At 44.8% G+C, this 23,923-nt stretch overlaps 2 protein-coding genes and 1 pseudogene across 3 annotated transcripts; 2 read left to right on the forward strand and 1 right to left on the reverse strand.

The window, feature by feature from the left end:
* Positions 1–280: 280 nt before the first annotated feature.
* Positions 281–4,101, forward strand: sln (sarcolipin). Its single transcript, XM_080772458.1, has 2 exons — positions 281–374; positions 3,563–4,101. The coding sequence occupies exon 2, from the start codon at positions 3,754–3,756 to the stop codon at positions 3,847–3,849; it is 96 nt and encodes a 31-aa protein (XP_080628584.1). The 5' UTR covers positions 281–374; positions 3,563–3,753; the 3' UTR covers positions 3,850–4,101.
* An 880-nt stretch (positions 4,102–4,981) lies between these two features.
* On the reverse strand, positions 4,982–15,930 carry kbtbd3 (kelch repeat and BTB (POZ) domain containing 3; the record flags this gene model as incomplete). The annotated part of the gene is made up of 10 exons (XM_080772844.1): positions 4,982–5,113; positions 6,240–6,389; positions 7,240–7,486; positions 7,769–7,812; positions 7,975–8,217; positions 8,322–8,633; positions 11,326–11,499; positions 13,860–14,042; positions 14,332–14,497; positions 15,653–15,930. 10 exons carry the CDS (start codon positions 15,928–15,930, stop codon positions 4,982–4,984), a joined length of 1,929 nt encoding a protein of 642 aa, XP_080628970.1.
* LOC308321207 (small ribosomal subunit protein eS7-like) lies at positions 11,811–12,409 on the forward strand (annotated as a pseudogene). Its single transcript has one exon. The product of its transcript is annotated as a small ribosomal subunit protein eS7-like (transcript).
* Positions 15,931–23,923: the final 7,993 nt, after the last annotated feature.

Consider the following 23,923-nt stretch of genomic DNA (forward strand, 5'->3'; position numbering starts at 1 on the left):
ACAATGGTTTATAATCTCTTATGTAGGTGTGTGTGTGTGTGTGTGTGTGTGTGTGTGTGTGTGTGTGTGTGTGTGTGTGTGTGTGTGTGTGTGTGTGTGTGTGCGTGCGTGCGTGCGTGCGTGCGTGCGTGCGTGCGTGCGTGTGCGTGCGTGCGTGCGTGCGTGCGTGCGTGCGTGCGTGCGTGCGTGCGTGTGTGCGTGTGTGTGTGTGTGAGTGTGTGTGTGTGTCATTATGGAGGAGACTCACAAATGCGTTGTGTGTGCCAATGTCACCCATGGGCGGTCCATCACTGCCGGCTACTTTAGCAGCATTCTCTGCATCCTCACACAGGACTGCGTTGGAGAAGGACGGTTGGATACGCAAATAACAGCAGGTAAGGCCAGCAAAGAACAAAGATTTATTTGCAACCAACGTGCACTGGCAGTGAGGTTTTTCAAAATATCGTCTCTGTCGGGTGGAAACCTCATTATGTCGAAAACTGTTGCTTTTCAGGATTCAAATAAAGAAATTGAAAAAGTAGCAGATACTGTAGACGTGCAAGCTCGAGCTTGTAGATCTGCTACTTTTCTGTGATGCTATATGATCAAGTAGGCCATTCATTTACGAAAACTTTATTACACCACAATTATTTGAAAAAGTTAATTAAGTTACTTTGTGGTTTTTTTGTTACTTCGTCTATTCAGAGAATTGCCAATCTATACAAGCTCAAAACAGGGTGATATTCTATTTGTGAGCTTGCAGAACTCAAACCAAAAACAGTTTGACATGTATTTTGATGTCATGAATATATATAATTTTTTTCTTTTCTTTTTCTCCTCCAAATGTGAATATAGGCCTTTTACTTATGAAATATGTTATAATGTTCTTATATTGTTACTTTAGTAGGAAATCTGAGCACTTCTTCCACCATGGGTGGAATTAGTACTTCTCAAGTACTGTTCTTAACCAGCTTGAACCCGAGCGCCCCGATTCTGTGTGGAGAGAAAACAGGAGGGGACCTAGTATTGAGCCCTGGGCGACTCCGTTCAATAAGGTGTACGTCGTGGTCCTCACTAATAATCATGGAAAAAATGGCGCAATTTGCTTCTACTCAGTCTGTGTCTCATAGGAGGGCTGTGGGCAGTTCAGAAACCGTCTTCCAGTGACATCATCGATGGGGAATACAAGCTAATAAAAAAACTCCAGGCTTTCTAGTCCTGAAAAGTTGCAATGCGAAAATCGAAGCCATCGTTCTCACGATAATAAAAATCGAAACATTTTTTTTAAAGAAATCTTGTTTAAAAAACAATCTGCCTAATGATGATGTCACTGGAAGACAGTTTCTAAACTGCCCACAGCCCTCCTATGAGACACAGACTGAGTAGAAAAAAATCATGCCATTTCTTCCTTTAAACCAACTACGGTAGTAAACATATGAAAACACATGAATGTGTTAGAGTTAATGTGTGTGAGTGTGTGTGTGTGTGTGTGTGTGTGTGTGTGTGTGTGTGTGTGTGTGTGTGTGTGTGTGTGTGTGTGTGTGTGTGTGTGTGTGTGTGTGTGTGTGTGTGTGTGTGTGTGTGAGAGTGAGTGTGAGTGTGGTTTTACTTGTGCGTGTCTGGGTTGGTATTTCTGTGTATTTATGGGTGCTCCCCTCGGGCCCTCTCTGTCGACTGATGATAGCTGTGTGGACAACAGGTGTGGGAGCCTATCAGCTCTCTAATGTGTGATAGCACTGGCTACACACATTGCATTCGCACACCACATGTACAGCACACACATAACACACACACACACACACACACACACACACACACACACACACACACACACACACACACACACACACACACACACACACACACACACACACACACACGAAGCAGACAATGCACACGTAACAGTATAGACACACATGAACAGCCCACATTCCAGTGGCAGTGAGGCTCTCACACTCATGCAGACAGCGCTGGTCTTCTGCAGACAGATTTAACCACTTAAAGCCTATCTACTTAGTTTACCGGGGTCCCCCTGCAGGGCTGTACTCTAGATCCTTTAATGCGGAGGTTCTCAAACTATGAGTCAGGACTCCAAGTGGGGCCCAATCACGGGATGGTGAGGCCCACCCTCGCACTCTGACAAAAAGAAAGAAAGAAAGAAAATGTAGCCTTTCCATTATAACAATCAGAACCATAAATCTGTATAGTTAATATATTAAAGAAATAAAATAAATAAAAGTCCTGAAACCTGGATCAGTAATTATTTATAGGCCTACTGTAACCACACTGTATTGCAGACCAAAAGGAAAACACAACTGTTGCTTTCTTTTTATCTGATGATAATCTTATGATCAACCAAAATAGAATAAATTCAATCCAATTGACCTATAGCTAAGCCAGTAAGCCCCTCCCCAAACTGCTTTGGTCCAATCACAGCTAAGCATAACATGGGTTAGAGTTAGACCAAGAGAGTGGCGACACGCTTTGATCTCACCGCAAAGCAGGGAGCTATGGGATATAGTTCCAAACATTGGAACTATCCCATTGAGATAGAATGAGCACTTCCACATTCCATTGTTACAATGGGAGTCAATGCTAGTGTTGCCACTCTATTACTAGATTACTCTGGGTTAGACAAACCTGTCCACCAATAGTTTTCCTACAGTATGATAAAACATTGTTTTAAAAAATAAATGTCACTCACATATTTTTCCAGTACATATGGCAGGCCTTGTTGACAGATTTGGAAGAGATTTTGAAGGTCTGCTTCCAAACAGTATATTTAATGAAAATCCATGATATTTACATTGGAATGAATGAGCCTGGCTGGAAAGTGTCTAAGTCGGAGTGTCTAAGTGCATGGGAGAGGGCAGTGTTTAGCTAAAGGTGAATTGAACAATCAAAATGTTGTTAGATATACAAATTAAAATGTTCAATCTCCGATTTTGTAAGTCCTGCAACGTAAAAAACGTATTTTTGATAACCAATATTTTAACAAATATATTCCCTCGTTATCACCCAGTGTATGTTATGTTTAATTTTCTTTCAAGACTCATACCAGGACAGGCAATACATATACAATAAAACAAAAACATGATTACTGTTCTGATAACAGAGGCTATACTGTATGGCTATACTGTATGCTTTCCATTTACAAATGTACAGAAACACTTTTTGTTCTTAGAATCTGTGTTTATAAGATAGCATTGTAAATGCCTTTTCTAATAAATGTTCCTATTCAAGCATACTGATGTATGCTTGCTTCGCTTACATGCTTTATTTAAACGTTGAAATTGTGTAAAAAGTGTGGGGTCATCAGTGCCCCATGGCCCATAGACTGGGTTCCTGGTATAGAAATGTGCCCCATGGCCCATAGACTGGGTTCCTGGTATAGAAATGTGCCCCATGGCCCATAGACTGGGTTCCTGGTATACAAACGTTTTAGAACCTCTGCTCAGAATTTCCCTCTACATGAAATCTCTTTGCCAAAAACAGCAAAGCTTGTAGATCTGCTATTTTTGGTGACCGATAATATAGCGATGCTATACTGTAGTGTTATTTTTCTGTCTCCCATGTCTTTTAGACTTGTGTACCAAACCCAAGAGGAGCTACGCCCCTTTTAACATTGTTCAACAAATCTGCAAGCCCACCCTTCTGTGCTGCAGCCTGCACTCCTGCTGTGTTTGACAGCCAGCAAGCTCTTTGGCAGCCAGCTCAGCAGCTCTCCCTGTTCTGAGCAATCTTCTCCCCTTCCGCTCTGAACATACAACCAGGATGGACCGTTCAGTACAGGAACTGTTCCTCAACTTCGTGATCGTCTTCATCACTGTGCTGCTGATGTGGCTGCTGGTGAAAGCCTACCAGTACTGAACCATGGACTGATAGGGGGGGGGACGGGACGACAAAATGGATGTAAATGTACCTTTCTGCTTGATGTCTCACTTCTCAACTTCTTAAGCACAATGATATCTATGAGGAAGAAATGTGAGGCTCACAAAATTACAAAAGAGAATTATGAATGAACCATTTAAACCCTATCTAATAGTGAAAATATTAATTTTGACTATTGTTAACTGTTGTGTTTTTTTTATTAAAAAATAAATAAAAAAGCATTGTCAGTTATCAAGTATTCTGCTGACTTTATTGCCATAATACTTCCATGTCACTGTTCTGTGTTTTTTTGCATATACTGAATATGATTCAAACATTGCAGTTACCAGAAGCTGAATCATCAAGCCCTTTGTTTATATTTGCCATGCCGCAAAACACTCTCTGACTGTCCTACTTGTAACACAAATGAATTATGCATCCACCATTGAAACCGTCAAACTCTGTAACATTCATCTATTTGGAGACATTTGGAGATGACAATAAGGGTCTGCATGTGGCCAAATGCATATCAAACTGCAGGGCGTCCATGATCTGTAATCACTGAACTAGTGGATGCTTCAAATTGTCTGTTTTTTCCAAAACATACAGAATTCACACATATTTACATGATTCAGGACCATTTGGTTCAGATAGATTGACGTTCACAGGCAGGTGTCTCTAAGGAGCTCTGAGGGAGAAAAGACTTTAACCCATAATCTTGAGGCAGATTAAAAAAATGCATTCTAAATCAGTAGTTCTCAAACTTTCTTTCAAAATGTAAAACTAAAATGTTATTTGCTTTCCCAGTTTTAATGGGTTAAAATATATGTTACCACCATTAAAGGATAATTCATGTACTAAAACAGGATTTCTCAAATAATAGTATTCTCCCCAGTAGCTTCCCTCCATGGGAGGGGCCACATGTTGATTGACAGGGCAATACATTACTCACACAACTGCTTGAAAACAAACCAACATACAAAAGAAAACGTCATTAGGCTCAAATGCTTGTCAGGAGAGATGTGCGTGTGCATGTGCGTGTGTGCGTGTGTGTGCGTGCTTGTGTGTGTGTGTGTGTGTGTGTGTGTGTGTGTGTGTGTGTGTGTGTGTGTGTGTGTATGTGTGTGTTGCATCATGCTGCATCCCGGCTCTCCCCCCAGGGGTCTCTGTATCGGTTAAAGCTGATCAGCTGGCAGTGGAACTCGGTGAGCGCTCGGGGCATGGGCGCCACTTCCTCCCACTGACTCCTCCCCCTGTAGAACACCTGCACAGGTGATGACGAGAGACAAGGTGACAAACGTGAGTCGTGCACAAATTCAGTGGTGGGGGGAAATTACTCAAATGTTTTACTTAAAGGTAGTGTAACTGATTTTCTTTGGTTAAAATAAGTGTTAAAAAGCTCTATAATATTGTGATAGTAGCCTACTCATTGCTATAGAGTGTTTGTTCAGTAACAGGAGTCTCCATGTCTCTCCAGCTTTTCATTAAACAGAAAATGCATTTTCAGAAACTGAAACTGGGATAGCTATTTTATCCAATCAGGATAGAGAATGCAGTCAGGATACAGATTACACAAGTGGAACTGTACGTATGTGATGACACAAAGGAATTAGATCAATATTTATACCATAAAGAATAGCTACTCTCACCCATCTGAAAATGTTTTTTCTGTTTATTAAAGAGCTGGAGAGACAGTATCCCTGTTACTGAACAAACACTCTATAGTAGTGGTGGATATTGCTTGCAATTTCACGATAGATATGTATCACGATACAGAGGCCACGATATATGATATATATCAATATCTATATCGATATATCGATTATACATTAATTCAAAATAATGACCATGTTGCACAAATACAATAAAACACTGTGTCTGTGTGTACCACGGAATGTGATGATGTATGATGTAAGAAGAGCGCCCCTCACTTCAGACAAGTGCATTTTTGCCAGGTGAAACCTGACATATAGCTCATGAAATGTAAGCGTCATGATTGGCTGCCCCCTAAGTCAATGGGAGTCTGACCCCATACTGTGAAACGCCGCCAGCCAATTGCGCAGTAGCGACCTAGTCATGATTGGCTGCGTACTAAGCCCTGACACGACATAACACTGCAACGCCGCAGCGAGGAGCCACTGTGACTCACAACAGCTAATGTTATGAGCTAAATGTCTGGAGCTACAGGAAAGCCATAACAAAACACAGTGATTAAACCAACAGAAGAACGTCGGAAATCAACGAAAACAACGGCCGGGAGGTTGTGACACAGAAACATACACATTTAAAAAATGAAATAGGAGACGGACGAAGAGATGCACAACAGAGACAGCGCTTGTTTCACCTGACAGTTAATGATACTTGTGTCATTCTTGTTTTTTTCCTCTTACCTGAACCTCATCTGTGATCTCGTCAGGGGAGTAGTCTCCACCCAGGATGTAGAGTCGGTCTCTCATGCCAACAGCTCCGGCGTTGAAGCCTGCACACTCGAACGATCCCTCACCCTTCCACACGCATGTCTCTGGACAGAAACTGTACACCTGGGTGGAGAAAGAACCTCATGCTGTTTAAACATCCAGAACCCCTCTGTGTCAAACCAATATGATCCACCAGCTGTTTTGGACTTTTGGCCCCTCTAGACCATAAATCACACTCGCTAAGTAGTCTCTATCAGCACCACATTCTCTCTCACATTATCTCCCTCTCATATCGAGGGCGTACGAGCATTCCCATGTTATGTGTGGAATTCATGAACTTGGCCGTGAACGTTGGCGGACGTTGGTCGTAAAATCCACTCATTTCCAAATCAGCTCAGAGGGTGCCGTACCAGTGATCAAGGCATGTGTATAATATATATACGTATAAAGCATTCTAAATACACATTATGTATTTAGAATGCTTTAGTTTTCATGCTGAATCAATTAATAGTGCCCAGCATTTGTCAACACACACATGGATAAAAGAAGAAAATGTGTCAACTTCTTAGTTTATGTTATGCTGATGCAAATTCCACTGGTTTGAATTTGTATTTATTTTGTATGTAGTTGCATTCAGAGCTGAATTATTAGGTTTCTCAGCATGTTGACACACTGCAGCCAATAAAGGTTTCACATAATGATTTAAATAGACTTTGCTGCATGAGTACCTATCTGCCTCCATTTGCGTCATGGTATTAATGTATACTAATGTATATAGATCACATGAACACCAGTGACGCCACACACATAATAGCCTAATAACTCTTAAGAACGGTTGCCGCATGAGGCCCAATTCTGCCTACATTTCATGAATCTGACTGGACTTCTCTTAAGAATTCACTTAGGAAGAAATGTAAGAGGAAGAGTTAGGAACTTATTGGTGCATGAGGCCCAATATTCTACCATGACTCACCTTGTACGTGGACAGGTCACAGAGGTACAGCGTGTCGTCGCTGGACACCGCCTTGACCAGCGTGGCGTGGAAGAAGTGACCAAACTCGGCCACCAGGCGGCTCCACTGGTCCTGCTTGGCGTCATAGCGGAAGAAACAGTCCAGGGAGGGGTTGAAGGAGTCGGTGATCTCCACCTCTGCACCCAGGGTGTAGATTATGTCGCCGCAGGCCGTGGCTTCAGGGTAGTATATGGCTGTGGGCAGCGCACTGAGACAGGGTATTAGTCAATGAGTTAAAAGTCCATAGACTTGGCTGCCATATGACGTAATTTCTAATGACCTGGAGGCGTGATCAATGCCATTTGGCTATTCTGTGGCCAAAGAGCATTGATCACGACCTCCAGGTCTTTAGTTTACTCAAGTTAGGGAATAAGACCTGGTACTTAAGAAATACAGCAAAATGTGGTAGGAGAAGGCGAACGGACAGATATGTCCACCCACTAGGTGATTTTAATATAGGATAGATAATAACAATCTAAAGTATAATTACCTTGCAGAGTGCCAGGTCTGAGACAGAGGGTCATAATACTCCACCTACATGAGAACAGAAGAACATTATATTATAGAGTTACAAAGGACGGCAACTTCAGATCTTCATTGTGTTCTCATGATTTGCTCCTACAGTATAATTATCGATGTTGTCGGAGATAATTTAAAGAAATATTTTCTCTATCCTTTTAATACTCTATGTGTTACCTCTAGTAAGCTTAGAGCCCCTCCTCTGGAGCCCCCGGTCCGTCCCCCGATGACGTACACTCTGTCCAGGCATGTGACAGCGGTGTGCATGGTTCGGGGGTTGGACATGGCAGGGACGGAGGTGACCGTCCCGCTGACGGGACAGTAGCACCACACCTCGTCCGTGGCGTCATGGAACGGCTCGGCCACATGGAGGCGCACCGCCCGGCAGCAGTTACCCCGGCAACCACCCGTCACAAACATCTTAGGGGATAGGAGATTAGTAGTCATTAGTATAGCTTGTGGGATCTTGGAAGTTGACATGTGTAAACCAGTGCTGTGTCAAACTGTCAATAAGGTTCACCTACCTTCTCAGCATAGCTGGTGAGGTAAGAGCCGGGCGGGTCGGGAACCATCACTGTACCCTGTCCATGCACCCCCGGGCTCTGCTGCTGGCCTGTCCCCAGGTCCCTCCAGTGGTCCGTTTCCAGGCAGTAGCAGAAGGTGTGGCGGATCTCGCCATTCTCCTCTGTCTTGTGGACGTAGATGTATGTCTGTGTGGTGGCGGGGCGTGCGTCGCGGAGCAGCCCGGCGTGCTGACGCTGTCTGCCCTGGGCCTCCGACAGGAGGGCGAGGCACGATTCGTCGCCACGCAGGAGAGCGTCTGAGTCGCGCAGGGCCTTGCAAGGAGATGGAAACATTGTTGATTTTGACTGAACTTTTGAGGGGCGCTAGTTCCTCCTATACACAGGTTTAATGTTTGTCTTTAGTTCAATGTTTGTTTTGTAAACGCCATTGACAATGAAGGGAACATTTACGTCATAATGTGCCTCATTACGTCATATTGTCTCTTTATTGTTAATGGCGTTTAATGTTTGTGTTGGCACCATTTGTTTTACATCACCATTACATCACCTGATCAACATGATTTAGACTTTAATATATTAGCGCCCCTCACTTCACACGGATGTGATCTTTGTATTTAGTATAGTCTTTCGAATACATTTTCATTTAGTTTAGTCATGTTTTAGTCATCTCAAACTGCCCGAACAGCGAACCTTGCGGTCCCATCCTAGCATGGGTAAACACCTTTACCCAGGCTTTATTCACCTTCATGAATAAAAAAAAGATAGATCTAAGAAATGCCATTAATTAGAAAACAAATTGATCTACACACTCACAAGTTCAGAAACAGGGATCTCCCCGTCTCTTCAGCTCTTCCCGTCTCTCCAGTAATAATCAGAAAATACATTTCCCGTCGGTATACCATATATCCAATCATGGGAGAGACCTCATACAGGATACAGAATAAACTGTGAAAATTGGGCTGTAACACAGGCTGATCATAGCTCTGGTTCATAGCCTTAATAGTCAGAGAATATTGTCAGGATAATGTAAAATATGGGAATACATTTCTTACCAAGAAAGTTCTTCACCAATGTGTTTGTAAAGGTGTCACTGTCTACTAACATATCCCACATTGGTTTCTATTCAGCCACCCTATGGGAATTTTTCACAGCTGCTGAAAGTTGGGGTACTATTAACAACCAATATAAGGCAATATAAGGCAAAAAGTGGATATGGACGAATTTAGCCCAAGGAGTGTTTTTCGTGCAATACTAATGCTGTCAGGGTGCGATCAGAGGACCCAAAAGCATTACGACCAAAAGGCAAGATTCACAGTTCAGGATGTTTATTAAACTATAACTTCCCATAAAATGGGGCAGGCAAAACAAGGACACAGTAAACACGCTGACATGAAATGACAATCTGACAAGGAACTGAACAAACTGGGGTATATAAATAGACAAAGACTAACTAGACACAGGTGAACTCAAAATACAATCAAACACAGGATAGGCTAACAGGACAAAGAGGACACAGGTGTAAACACTGACACATCATAAGGTAGGTGAGACAAGGTAGGGAACAGCAACTAGGCAGACAGGAAACACTAGGGACCATACTACAAAATAAGATACACAAAACCAACAGGGTAACAGAAAACCAAACAGAACAAGACATGGCAAAATACTGAACATAAAACAACCACATAACCATTAAGGTCAAGCCACATATTAGTCCAGTGGTTTGGACCTAAGTCAATGCTAAGTCAATTTTCTGTTTATTATTTATTGTTATTTATTTGAGTTGGAGAGACAGGTAGTGAGGGAAACCTCTGTTACTGAACAGATACTCTAATGATTACTATCAGAATATAGAGCTTACATTTATTTTATTGTCTTTTTGTTTTAACCAGCAACATTAACGTAACCACTTTCAACATTGCATCCTTATTTTGGGCATCATATAGGTGCAAAATATAGGTGAAAAAACACCATCACGTGACAAGTGTAGCTTAACCATTTGTGGCGTCTCGGTACAGGTCTGCGTGCCACGTAGTGACGTAGGAGCCTCCTCGGGGAGAGAGAGAGAGAGGGGGGGAGGTGGAGTGAAGCCTGCCAACTTGGACTTGTACTAGAAGGTCGGTACATTCCACATCACCTCTTTCATTACACCTGATGAGCTGCCACCTGCGCGACCGCACCCAAGCAGTAGCCTACTAAAGCCTCTGTCCTCACAGACTCTTCCTGAGACAGGCTGGCGTGTGGCTCTTGGTAAGAGAAGCTAATATTCCCCTCTCTAAATATATCAGTGTTACTGTTCTGTCACTATAGTAATTGTCTGTTTCCCATTCTCCTGATGCATGTGCCAGACAGTTAGTTGGGCTCTAGGAGTGAGGCATTCAAACGAACTTCGGAAATTGGAGCGCTCACCGCTAAACGCCACCAGTGAAGCTAAATAGTAATGTATGTATGTCACACTTATACCTGTCCAGCCAGAGGAAGGACCCCTGACTCATACTTACCTGTCTACTGATCCAACCTGCCCACCCCCCCTGTTTGAGAAAGGAATTGATTCATTTGAGTTTACATTTGAATTACAGAAGAAACCTCTGAGTTAAACTCATTATTTGGCTTTATTGACGAGAACCTAAGTTAACCACTTAAAGCCCTGGATCCTCCTGGTCTCCTCCTCCTCGCTGGTCCCCCTGCCCCCCTGCAAAGAGAATGTTGCCTATGCTATACCACTTAACTGAATGCTCTACTTACTGCTTCCTGTGAACCAATAAATGTGCCAATATTGTCTAGACCTGTGAAACTGGCTCTTGAGTGTCTTTGGTTTGGTATCAGCGCCCCCACACACTTAACCCCTCTAGACTTAAAACTGACCTGAGTTGGCTCTGTACTTGGATTGCTTTCCCCCCCAGAAAATCGCCTATCTACAAGCTATATGCAATAGTTTGGCTAATGTCCCCCCCCCCTCCCCACACACACACACACACACACTTTGTATGTTGTTGATATGTACCTTTAGTGCAGGTGCAGGTAGTTGATGCGGTCGAGTCAGAGACAGTAGTCGTGGCAACAGCTTCCGTCTCCCTGTGACATCATGACGTATCCAACGCAGTAGTGACATCACCACTGCCTCTTCGCTGGGCATGCTCAGTGCATCCGACCTCAGGCACCCGTCCAACACATTCACCTGTAGTAAGACATTTATTCTCATAGTTAAATCAAGTATTACCTGATCAAATTGTCTTAACTTTACTAGAGTTTGGGCCGCACACAGCCCTCACACCTGTGTCGCACCTCCGATCCGATATGCCCATATATGGAGATCTCCGTATGTGTCATTCCTTGTCCCTTTTATGCCCATATGCATATGGAGATCCATGATATCATCATCATCATACCCATACAGGTAAGTAGGTCATACCTATTGCATCAGTGTGAATGAATGCAAAGCTCGCGAGGGTCTTCCAATTCCTTTTCCGTTGTTGACAGAAAGAGTCAATGTCTAGTGCCAAACCCAAAATTGTGAAGCCGAGTGGCGAAAAGCGTTTGAGTTTGAGTCTGGGGTTGCTCAGGCTCTCCAGGAGTTGGAGATGAACTCTGATATGAAGGCTCAGCTCAAAGAACTGTACATCCAAGGTGCAAAGGAAATTGAAGTTGGTGGCAACAGGAAAGCAATAATCATCTTTGTTCCTGTTCCTTAGCTGAAGTCCTTCCAGAAGATTCAGGTTCGTCTGGTGAGAGAGCTGGAGAAGAAGTTCAGTGGAAGGTATGTGGTCTTCATCGCAAAGAGGACGATGCTGTCCAAACAAACAAGGACAAGTCGCTCAAATAATCAACAGACACGCCCCAGGAGCCGTACACTGACCTCCGTGCACAACGCCATTCTGGAGGACCTGGTGTTTCCCAGCGAGATCATGGGGAAGTCGTTCAGGATTAAGAAGATAGACCACGGCAGTCACCTCAAGGTCATCAAGGTCTCTCTGGACAAGGCTCATCAGAGCAATGTAGAACCCAAAGTTGAGACCTTCAAAGCTGTCTACAAGAATCTCACAGAAGGCAAAGACATTGATTTCGAATTCACTGACTTTCAGCTGTAAACAGTGCAGATGCCAAACTGTCCAAAAAAGAAATAAAGAAAAGAACATCTATTACAACAACAATGAACCTGATCGGTGCACGTGACGCAGTGGTAAACCACCGTGGTGCAGCCGATGTCTATCTCTATAATGAACAAATTTGGCCGGGTTCGTGGGGGGAAGCCGGGCAGGGAGGGTGATTCTTTTATGACATCTTTGGGGCTTTTCTGCCTTTATTTATAAATTAAGTGCAGATAGATAGTAAATGGGGAGAGACACGGGGAAAGACATGCAGCAACGATCGTCGGGAACCGGACTCGAACCTGCAATGCACTGCCATGCCGCTTATGTGCCTAGGTGCCTGGACCACACCCAGGCCAGGGAGGGTGATATTTGTCACTGCACGTAGGCCACCCCCAAGGCCTGGCATGGCACCTGTCAGCAAGGAAGTGTTAGGTGGGTGCAGAACAAAGGCTCTATGTCCTCCCGGTCGGGGTTCCTCACTGCATGAGCCAGTAGGATACTGGCTCAGGATAACAGCAGTGACAATACACAGAAAGTAGTAATCAATTGCCATAATGATGAAGAAGAAAAGGTTTTGAAAAAGAAAAGTAATGACTTATGATTTAATATAATATATAAAAACAAGTATAAACCATACGTGATAAAGTGGGGGTACATACTATGTTATTAGCGTATTAGCAGTGTTCATATTAGCAGTGTGCACAACAAAGTCCAGCCGTTTGTGACGCAATAAAAAGGAGGGTATTGTAATATTTTGTTCTCTAAGACAGTTGGGTCATTAAAGATGTATTGCTTTGCAAAGATAAAGCACTTTACACCAGATGGAACAAGCCATCTGGTGGGTGGCAGTGGCTCAAGGAAGAGTGGCTGGGAATCCATCCCGCTTCGTGTCGAAGTGTGCTTGAGCAAGACACTGAACCCCTAACAGTTACATTAGGGCTTGCTCTGAAAACAAAATATTGTTCTTACAGAACAAATGATGAGTGGGTTGGTGCCTTGCATGGATTCCCCCACTGAGTGTGTATGTGTTAATATAAATCCCATTGTAAAGCACTGTAGATAAAGGCACTATATGAATGCACCATTAAGCTAACTACAATGACTGATCTTGTTCTAAAGTCAAATGGAACTTTTCAACTCCCAAATTGGAATCATATTTGGAATATGTTGTCAAGAGAGGCAGAGATTAGAAATCTGGGCCTTAAACGCATTACATGGGCTTATATTTCCCAGCATGCATCCACCTTGAGTTCTTGACTAAATCAATTACTATAATGAGTGCTTATGACATAATAAGTGTCTAATAAGTGGCTACAAATAAATGAAATCTCTATAAACAACACAATGTATGTGTATGGCCAGGACAGAACTCATAGCCTATGTATAATTGCATTAAATATTTATCTTTTTTTCCCTGCTTTTTTATTATTACATTTTCAACACACACCTGCATATCAAGGAAGTCCTGGGTTGCGGAGAGCTCGTGGAAGTTTTGTACCACAAAATCGTTGGCTCGCTGGAGGAGGGATGCAGAGCCGTATACCTCAGCCAAACCCAGCAGTGCCAGACAGTTAGAAATGTCCAGGGTTCCGATGAGGAATTCACTGCAGGCTTTGGAGAGAACTGAAACCTGAGTGCAGACACAATGGAAGCAACCCACATATTAAGCAACATCGCTTCAGAGGAGTAATTAATACAAAAATAAATCTTTATCCCACGATTTTGTAACCCATTTTTTCACTTGGTGGCAAATGCCTAAGCTTACCGACGCTGTACGTCATTTGGTGTTCATATATTTGAACGGGTAAGGACCAGTCAAAACAAAACATGCTTCTTAATTGTTCTAAATAATCGAATGTATAATTGGTAGAATAATGGCTAATAAAATAATCAATGTTTGCAGGCCTATCTTTCTTTACCTGAAGGAAGGAGGCGAGCTGGAACAGCATGTCCACGTTGCTGTCAGTGATGATGGCCTCTCCAGAGTAGGCAAAGTCCAGAAAGAAATGCACTGCCGAGGGAGGCTGGTTCCCAAGAGTCACGGAGCCATCGTCACGCTCACGCATGTCCACCTCAAACATGGCCCTAAACGTGGAACAATGACAAACTTTTTCATGTCAAGGACCCCCAAATTGACACTAATTAACCCCCATTTGAAAAGATATGCCAGGGACATAAGAAAATATTTCAATTTCAAGGACCCCCAGTTTGACAGGCAAAATAGTCTACAGACCCCCATTTAATGGCATTTCTATCTCTGGGACCCCCATTTATATTGTAAAATTAATGTTCATTTAACTCTGAGAGTGTAACGGGTCCATTTGGTTCCATTTGTACACTCTCAGAGTTACAGACCCATAAGGGTCCATTTGGTTCCATTTGTACACCCTTAGAATTACAGACCCATAAGGGTCCATTTGGTTCCAAACTATCATTTAGCTGAGTACCCCCTGGAACTCCATCAAGGACCCCTGGGGGTCCCTGGACCCCACTTTGGGAACCACTCTATTAAACCACTTCCAACCTGCAGTGCCTGTTTTGAGTAGTGTTAGTTAGAGGATGAGGAAAGGGCAGGCAGTCAGTGCATTACTATGTGGCAATGATGCAGACCGATATGAAATGGAAATGGAGAAAAAAAAGTATAATGAAATTACACACAAACTCGCAACCTACATTCAGACACAACATACAGATTCTCATATTGGTGATGGCTTATCTGTTGCATGTCGCAAGTCACTTTGATGCGTGATGCAGCAAATTACAAAACACCTCATCGCTGCAGCTGTCTCTCCCTCTCTCTCCCTCCCTCCCTCTCATATACTTACACATGCATACATTATGGCTGAGCGATATGGATCGAATCAAATATCACACTATTTATTTTACTAAATAGATACCTCGATATTTATCCTATCGATAATATTGTATTGTGACAATAGTACCCTTTTCCCCAAGAAATAACTATGAGCATGTATAGATTGGCTATATATTTGCTATTTGTGGAAGAAAACATCACACTTCAGCCAATTAAATCATCACTACGTGGTATAGCCTACACAAACACACAACAATGGGCAAAGGAGGGGCTCAATGACCTTCAAAAATACATTAAAACAGGGAACGGTCAACACATATCACAATATTACATTATCCAAAATACCATGAGGTTATATGATATATAACCTCATATCAAAATATTGATATTCACACACACACACACACACACACACACACACACACCTAAAGAAGTCACTGCATGACGCCAGCACACAGCGGTGGCAGGGGAAACTGTGCTCCTGGGCCTTGATGGTGAAGTCGAAAAGGAGCCCTCTCTCCCTGAATGAACGCAGCACGCTCAGGAGCTGCAGCCCGTGGGCCTCTGACACCCGGAGGTGGGTCCTGTGTGCTGGGATGCCGTTGCACTGTGGCGCCCCGCTGGTGTCTCCATTTGGAAGGCTACTGCTGCCGTTCTGTGCATCGGTGGGGAGGAACATGGACAACTCCAGACGTTGATCCATCTTGCCGGTGTCTGACAAGAAGCGGGTGATCGATGAAGGTTAACCACTTAAACCCGTTCACCCCTCCAGACCAAAATGTAGATCTGTAATTTTGGCAGAATGTTTGCACTAGAATAGGGATGCTATGGTTCACATGCGGTTTTAAGGCATTAGCATTTAATATTAGTTGGATTTGTCGGTCTGAGTGTACACTCGCCCTATAGACTGAATGAGAGGCAGATTAGTAAATTAAGGAGAAACATGCATGGAGAGAGGAGAGAAATGGAACAGAGGAATACTGGGGGGGAGAGAGAGAGAGAGAGAGAGAGAGAGAGAGAGAGAGAGAGAGAGAGAGAGAGAGAGAGAGAGAGAGAGAGAGCTCACAAGAGGAAATATTTATATATGTAACTTCATTCTATATATTGGGGTAATGCAATGCTGACATCACTCATTGCTTTGGGCTAGAGACAATTTGAAGGGCTAGCCTATGCATGTTCTTGTCTAGCCTGTTGTCTAGGAAGGCTTTTACTCTAATTGCACGCTCTTATAAACGTCTACAGTAGATACAAACACTGACTAAATCAAATCTTGAAATGTGAAATAAATTAGAGAGCCACTACTTACCGAATCAGCACCCCACCAGCACCCTGGACAGTTCCTTTTGGCAGCGTCTAGTGAGCAGATCTAATGAACAGATTTAAGACTTCCGGTGGACGATCTCTTCAAAATAAGAGTACCCTCTAGAGTATGAAAAAAAAGTTTCATTTGCACATTAAAACTACAAATTAAGCATTTAAATGATGCTATATGATGCTAGAAGACACACATTATGTTTCTGTGTAAAAATAAGTAATTAAATAATAATAATAGTAATAATAAAGTCATCTAAATGCATAAATGCTCATCACTGGAGTGCATGGACTTTATAAAGTGGACACTGGACAAAAGACGGCTCCGCGAGGCAACTATCTGGACATACCCACGCGTCCGGGGAGATGTCCTCTACCACCCCACAGTCTCCGCTAAGCGGGAGAGGTGTAAAATTCAGAGCAGCAGAGCTTCTACTGGGGTCAATGCAAAAAAAATTACCGTTTCCGGACCCAGACTGGACACTGGACAAAAGACGGCTCCGCGAGGCAACTATCTGGACATACCCACGCGTCCGGGGAGATGTCCTCTACCACCCCACAGTCTCCGCTAAGCGGGAGAGGTGTAAAATTCAGAGCAGCAGAGCTTCTATTGGGGTCAACACTCAAAAAAGTGCCGTTTCCAGACACAGAATGGACACTGGACAAAGAGGCCTCCGCGAGGCAACTATCTGGACACACCCACGCGTTCAGGGAGATGTCCTGTACCACACCCCAGTCTCCGCTAAGCGGGAGAGGTGTAAAATTCACAGCAGCAGAGCTTCTAATGGGGTCAATGCAAAAAAATGTACCGTTTCCGGACCCAGACTGGACACTGGACAAAAGACGGCTCCGCGAGGCAACTATCTGGACATACCCACGCGTCCGGGGAGATGTCCTCTACCACCCCACAGTCTCCGCTAAGCGGGAGAGGTGTAAAATTCAGAGCAGCAGAGCTTCTACTGGGGTCAATGCAAAAAAAATTACCGTTTCCGGACCCAGACTGGACACTGGACAAAAGACGGCTCCGCGAGGCAACTATCTGGACATACCCACGCGTCCGGGGAGATGTCCTCTACCACCCCACAGTCTCCGCTAAGCGGGAGAGGTGTAAAATTCAGAGCAGCAGAGCTTCTATTGGGGTCAACACTCAAAAAAGTGCCGTTTCCAGACACAGAATGGACACTGGACAAAGAGGCCTCCGCGAGGCAACTATCTGGACACACCCACGCGTTCAGGGAGATGTCCTGTACCACACCCCAGTCTCCGCTAAGCGGGAGAGGTGTAAAATTCACAGCAGCAGAGCTTCTAATGGGGTCAATGCAAAAAAATGTACCGTTTCCGGACCCAGACTGGACACTGGACAAAAGACGGCTCCGCGAGGCAACTATCTGGACATACCCACGCGTCCGGGGAGATGTCCTCTACCACCCCACAGTCTCCGCTAAGCGGGAGAGGTGTAAAATTCAGAGCAGCAGAGCTTCTACTGGGGTCAATGCAAAAGAAATTACCGTTTCCGGACCCAGACTGGACACTGGACAAAAGACGGCTCCGCGAGGCAACTATCTGGACATACCCACGCGTCCGGGGAGATGTCCTCTACCACCCCACAGTCTCCGCTAAGCGGGAGAGGTGTAAAATTCAGAGCAGCAGAGCTTCTACTGGGGTCAATGCAAAAAAAATTACCGTTTCCGGACCCAGACTGGACACTGGACAAAAGACGGCTCCGCGAGGCAACTATCTGGACATACCCACGCGTCCGGGGAGATGTCCTCTACCACCCCACAGTCTCCGCTAAGCGGGAGAGGTGTAAAATTCAGAGCAGCAGAGCTTCTATTGGGGTCAACACTCAAAAAAGTGCCGTTTCCAGACACAGAATGGACACTGGACAAAGAGGCCTCCGCGAGGCAACTATCTGGACACACCCACGCGTTCAGGGAGATGTCCTGTACCACACCCCAGTCTCCGCTAAGCGGGAGAGGTGTAAAATTCACAGCAGCAGAGCTTCTAATGGGGTCAATGCAAAAAAAATTACCGTTTCCGGACCCAGACTGGACACTGGACAAAAGACGGCTCCGCGAGGCAACTATCTGGACATACCCACGCGTCCGGGGAGATGTCCTCTACCACCCCACAGTCTCCGCTAAGCGGGAGAGGTGTAAAATTCAGAGCAGCAGAGCTTCTACTGGGGTCAATGCAAAAAAAATTACCGTTTCCGGACCCAGACTGGACACTGGACAAAAGACGGCTCCGCGAGGCAACTTTTTTGAGTGTTGACCCCAATAGAAGGTCTGCTGCTCTGAATTTTACACCTCTCCCGCTTAGCGGAGACTGGGGTGTGGTAGAGGACATCTCCCCGGACGCGTGGGTATGTCCAGATAGTTGCCTCGCGGAGGCCTCTTTGTCCAGTGTCCAGTCTGGGTCCGGAAACGGTAAATTTTTTTGCATTGACCCCAGTAGAAGCTCTGCTGCTCTGATTTTTACACCTCTCCCGCTTAGCGGAGACTGTGGGGTGGTAGAGGACATCTCCCCGGACGCGTGGGTATGTCCAGATAGTTGCCTCGCGGAGGCCTCTTTGTCCAGTGTCCATTCTGGGTCTGGAAACGGCACTTTTTTGAGTGTTGACCCCAATAGAAGGTCTGCTGCTCTGAATTTTACACCTCTCCCGCTTAGCGGAGACTATGGGGTGGTAGAGGACATCTCCCCGGACGCGTGGGTATGTCCAGATAGTTGCCTCGCGGAGGCCTCTTTGTCCAGTGTCCATTCTGGGTCTGGAAACGGCACTTTTTTGAGTGTTGACCCCAATAGAAGGTCTGCTGCTCTGAATTTTACACCTCTCCCGCTTAGCGGAGACTATGGGGTGGTAGAGGACATCTCCCCGGACGCGTGGGTATGTCCAGATAGTTGCCTCGCGGAGGCCTCTTTGTCCAGTGTCCATTCTGGGTCTGGAAACGGCACTTTTTTGAGTGTTGACCCCAATAGAAGGTCTGCTGCTCTGAATTTTACACCTCTCCCGCTTAGCGGAGACTGTGGGGTGGTAGAGGACATCTCCCCGGACGCGTGGGTATGTCCAGATAGTTGCCTCGCGGAGGCCTCTTTGTCCAGTGTCCAGTCTGGGTCCGGAAACGGCACTTTTTTGAGTGTTGACCCCAATAGAAGGTCTGCTGCTCTGAATTTTACACCTCTCCCGCTTAGCGGAGACTGGGGTGTGGTAGAGGACATCTCCCCGGACGCGTGGGTATGTCCAGATAGTTGCCTCGCGGAGGCCTCTTTGTCCAGTGTCCATTCTGGGTCTGGAAACGGCACTTTTTTGAGTGTTGACCCCAATAGAAGGTCTGCTGCTCTGAATTTTACACCTCTCCCGCTTAGCGGAGACTATGGGGTGGTAGAGGACATCTCCCCGGACGCGTGGGTATGTCCAGATAGTTGCCTCGCGGAGGCCTCTTTGTCCAGTGTCCATTCTGGGTCTGGAAACGGCACTTTTTTGAGTGTTGACCCCAATAGAAGGTCTGCTGCTCTGAATTTTACACCTCTCCCGCTTAGCGGAGACTGTGGGGTGGTAGAGGACATCTCCCCGGACGCGTGGGTATGTCCAGATAGTTGCCTCGCGGAGGCCTCTTTGTCCAGTGTCCAGTCTGGGTCCGGAAACGGCACTTTTTTGAGTGTTGACCCCAATAGAAGGTCTGCTGCTCTGAATTTTACACCTCTCCCGCTTAGCGGAGACTGTGGGGTGGTAGAGGACATCTCCCCGGACGCGTGGGTATGTCCAGATAGTTGCCTCGCGGAGGCCTCTTTGTCCAGTGTCCATTCTGTGTCTGGAAACGGCACTTTTTTGAGTGTTGACCCCAATAGAAGCTCTGCTGCTCTGAATTTTACACCTCTCCCGCTTAGCGGAGACTGTGGGGTGGTAGAGGACATCTCCCCGGACGCGTGGGTATGTCCAGATAGTTGCCTCGCGGAGCCGTCTTTTGTCCAGTGTCCACTTTATAAAGTCCATGCACTCCAGTGAATAGCATTTATCCATTTAGATAACTTTTTTATGTTATTTAATTACTTATTTTTACACAGAAACATAATGTGTGTCTTTACAATAACTGTAATGTAATAATAATACTAATAATGTAATGTAAAAATTATTTAATTAACGAATTAAATAACCTTATTTTATTCTGAAAGCAACCGGATGTCTTAAATCTGCTAGCTCTCAGACCGGAAGTTCTAAAACTGCTCATAAGACGGAGCCGTTCCTTTTCGCATGATGCTCTCACTTCCGGAAGAGCGAGATCTCGCGAGGGTATGACTCATACGGTAGGTCTTTGTTTTACAGTTGTGAGAATAATCATTACTTAGTTGAAATACGGTAAACCAATTGTAGGGAGGAAAATCTAATCGTTTGGTGTGTTGTTGTTTTGTTTTTCAAATTAAAAATGTTAATGTTTTAATGTAGGATATCTTATTTTTCTGCCAGATGGGAATTTGAGTTCCTTTGTTTCCAAAACTGGTAGACTGGACAGTTTATGCCGGTGAGTGCTGCTGCAGGATCATTTTGTTTTTGTTGATATTTTGTAAACTTTATTTATGCTATTGTTTGTGCACAAATAAAATTAGGGGGGGAAGAAATCAGAAAAAAATACCTTTCTCGCAGCCATTTTAACGGGTATTCTTCACTCGGGATTCTATCCGCAGGGTCTCCCGCGGACACAAACATTTACTGCAAGAGGCTATCCCCGCATATAATGCCGACTACATTTGCATGCTGCGAACACTAGATGGCGATACCTTACTGTGTGAACTAGTAGGCTACATTTGGTAATTGTGTGTGTGTGTGTGTGTGTGTGTGTGTGTGTGTGTGTGTGTGTGTGTGTGTGTGTGTGTGTGTGTGTGTGTGTGTGTGCGTGCGTGCGTGCGTGCGTGCGTGCGTGCGTGCGTGCGTGTGTGGGTGTGTGTGTGAGTGAGTGTGTGTGTGTGTGTGTGTGTGGGGGGGGGGGGGTCCTTGAAATTAAAAAGTTTGAGAATCACTCAACTAAACTATACGGGAACTCCAATATACACTGTAAAACCCTTAGTGCTTATTTAAACTTGGTTTTGAGTTGCAGACCCGTAAGGCCCATTTGGTGGTTTCTGAACCCAACATTGAGAACCAGTCCTTGGGGGGACCAAGGTGAACCATGTAGACAGCAAATGTGCCTGTATAGTTTTCAAGGTAACATTGTTGAGAGTAGAATATGTTGGCCTATATGGTGGCAGAGGAAAGGACACTGGGTCACCCACACCAAGGAGACATCCTTAAGGTGCCTAGCAAATGCATGTCAGTCCAGCCAATAATTGATGTTAGTTGTGACCAAAGACGGACAGACAACATTAGATGAAAATAATTTATCGGTTGATAAAGTATGTTTCCAGTAATAGCATTCTTTGTTGTTAATTTGTGATTAAATATGCTTATTTAAAATTTGTTTTAATGTTAAATTATGGTTGTGATAGCCAATGCTGTATTGGAGGTGCCGTGTGAGCTGAGCATTTGAGTTCCGTTTTTTTGAGTGATGGAGGAACCCTTTCTACTATATATCTTGGTTGAGAATGTGTGCAAGTACAGACTAGAGGAAAGGTCAGTGGCAATCCAACCATTAAGTGATGAAATAGGCTACTTGTTTGTGACCAAAGTAATAAAAAACAGTCAGACATACTCAGATGAACATATATGTTCTGTATTATTGATCTTGACAACCAGGAATAGTCTGGTGACCACCGGAGAGACAGGTGGCAGCCGGAAAGTAGACGGCACCCTTGAGCAGTATGGGTTGGCGCAGTTGAGCTTGTGTCTTCCGTGAGGAAGAAGCCCAACAAACCCACGGTGAGGCCTTGCCATTCAAGCCTCAAGCGGAGCCTGCAGCACCACCAAGGGCAAGGTGGAGCCTGTGGAACCGTTGCGGCTTGAGAATCCACCATTTCTGAATAAAGTGCCTGGTGCAATGCACAGGGCCTGACCTGGTGAGAGCAAGAGTGGACCTGGTGAGATGTAGGAGGGGCCCGGACAGGAGTCAACCCAGAGCCTAGTCCTTCCACGCGCCAGAATGGTACCTCCCAGTCCCTGCAGAGTAGTTCAGGAGGAACGGATTGTGTGGCTCTGGTTTTTCCCTAATGGGACTGATCGAGGGTAGCTACTGGGACGTAAATCGGGACTTGATCACCCGGCAGGGTCACCCCGGCTGGGTCATACCCCTCACACAGTGAGGGGTATGATGTTGGGAGACCCGATGCCCCGATGACCTTGGGATACATCACTGAGGTGCATCCATGTATATGTATATATTTCAATCTGTAAACTAGTCTGGTCTCCCATTTTGAGGGGCGCTATGCCCTCCAATGCATTTTGAAATAACATCATACGGCAGCCAAGGTGGACATTTAAAATGTTTGTTTAGGGCACTACATGAACCTGATTGGGCACTAATGTGACCAACTTTTGTTTTATACAGCATTCATGTCTCATAGTGCCAGTGAATCTGCAATCGCGTGGCAGCCATAGTGTGATTTTTTGTTGTAGCCTAGGTACAGAGCTGTGACCACGTACATTTGAATTAATCATATCTTTCATTCATGAATCAAACAAACTGCTTTATCAGCTTGTAAACAAAGACAAAAAAACACCAAGGTTGAATAACTGATTGATTGACGTTTATGGACAGAGATGTCCCAGCTGAAAGCACTATTGTAACTGTGCTTGCAACTTATGAGTAGATCATTTCCTTTTTTAACAACAATATATAAAGTATTTAAACAGTGTGTAGCATTGTGCGGAAGCGGGGATTGACCCACTCGCCAGACCAACGTGCAACCTGTCGTGTCAATAGGGCTGAGCCCGATTGGCAGGGCTGTTGCGGGCTGGGTCTTGGCGAGGCTACAATCACCCCCCTAGTCTTTGAAGCGTGTCCTCGCGCTTCTCACTTCACACCGCGGATCGCCACACACGATGTCCCTCATGTCCCTCACACGAGGATATCACGCTCCACGTCCTGCCGCCTACGCCAGATTGTAGCATTGCCAGACAATGGCATTATTAATAATTAATAACAACTCATGAAATTAACTTAAACAAATAGTTGCCATTAATTTGCTGGCCAAGACTAACAGACTTTGGCCTGTCATTGTAGTTTGAAAATTAGCGCTTCAGAATCAAGGTCACCCCAGAGAAGGTCCAGCAGCTTAGGAGGTAGAGTAGAGAGGCCAAACCGGAAGGTTCCAGTTTAGTTCCCTGGCTATTCCTTCCTGGTTTCGTGTTGCTCCCTGAGCAATAGACTGAAGCGCTAGCTGCTCCTAAAGAACAGGTATACGTGGCTGGTTGCTTCTGCCGTTGGTATCGCTATTGAATACAGACAGGTAAAAAA

Source organism: Protomyctophum bolini (genome assembly GCF_963924005.1).
Source record: "Protomyctophum bolini genome assembly, chromosome: 9".
Classification (NCBI taxonomy): domain Eukaryota; kingdom Metazoa; phylum Chordata; class Actinopteri; order Myctophiformes; family Myctophidae; genus Protomyctophum; species Protomyctophum bolini.

What these genes read in the sequence shown, in the direction of transcription:
- sln (XM_080772458.1), top strand. Translation starts at nt 3,754, where the DNA reads ATGGACCGTTCAGTACAGGAACTGTTCCTCAACTTCGTGATCGTCTTC.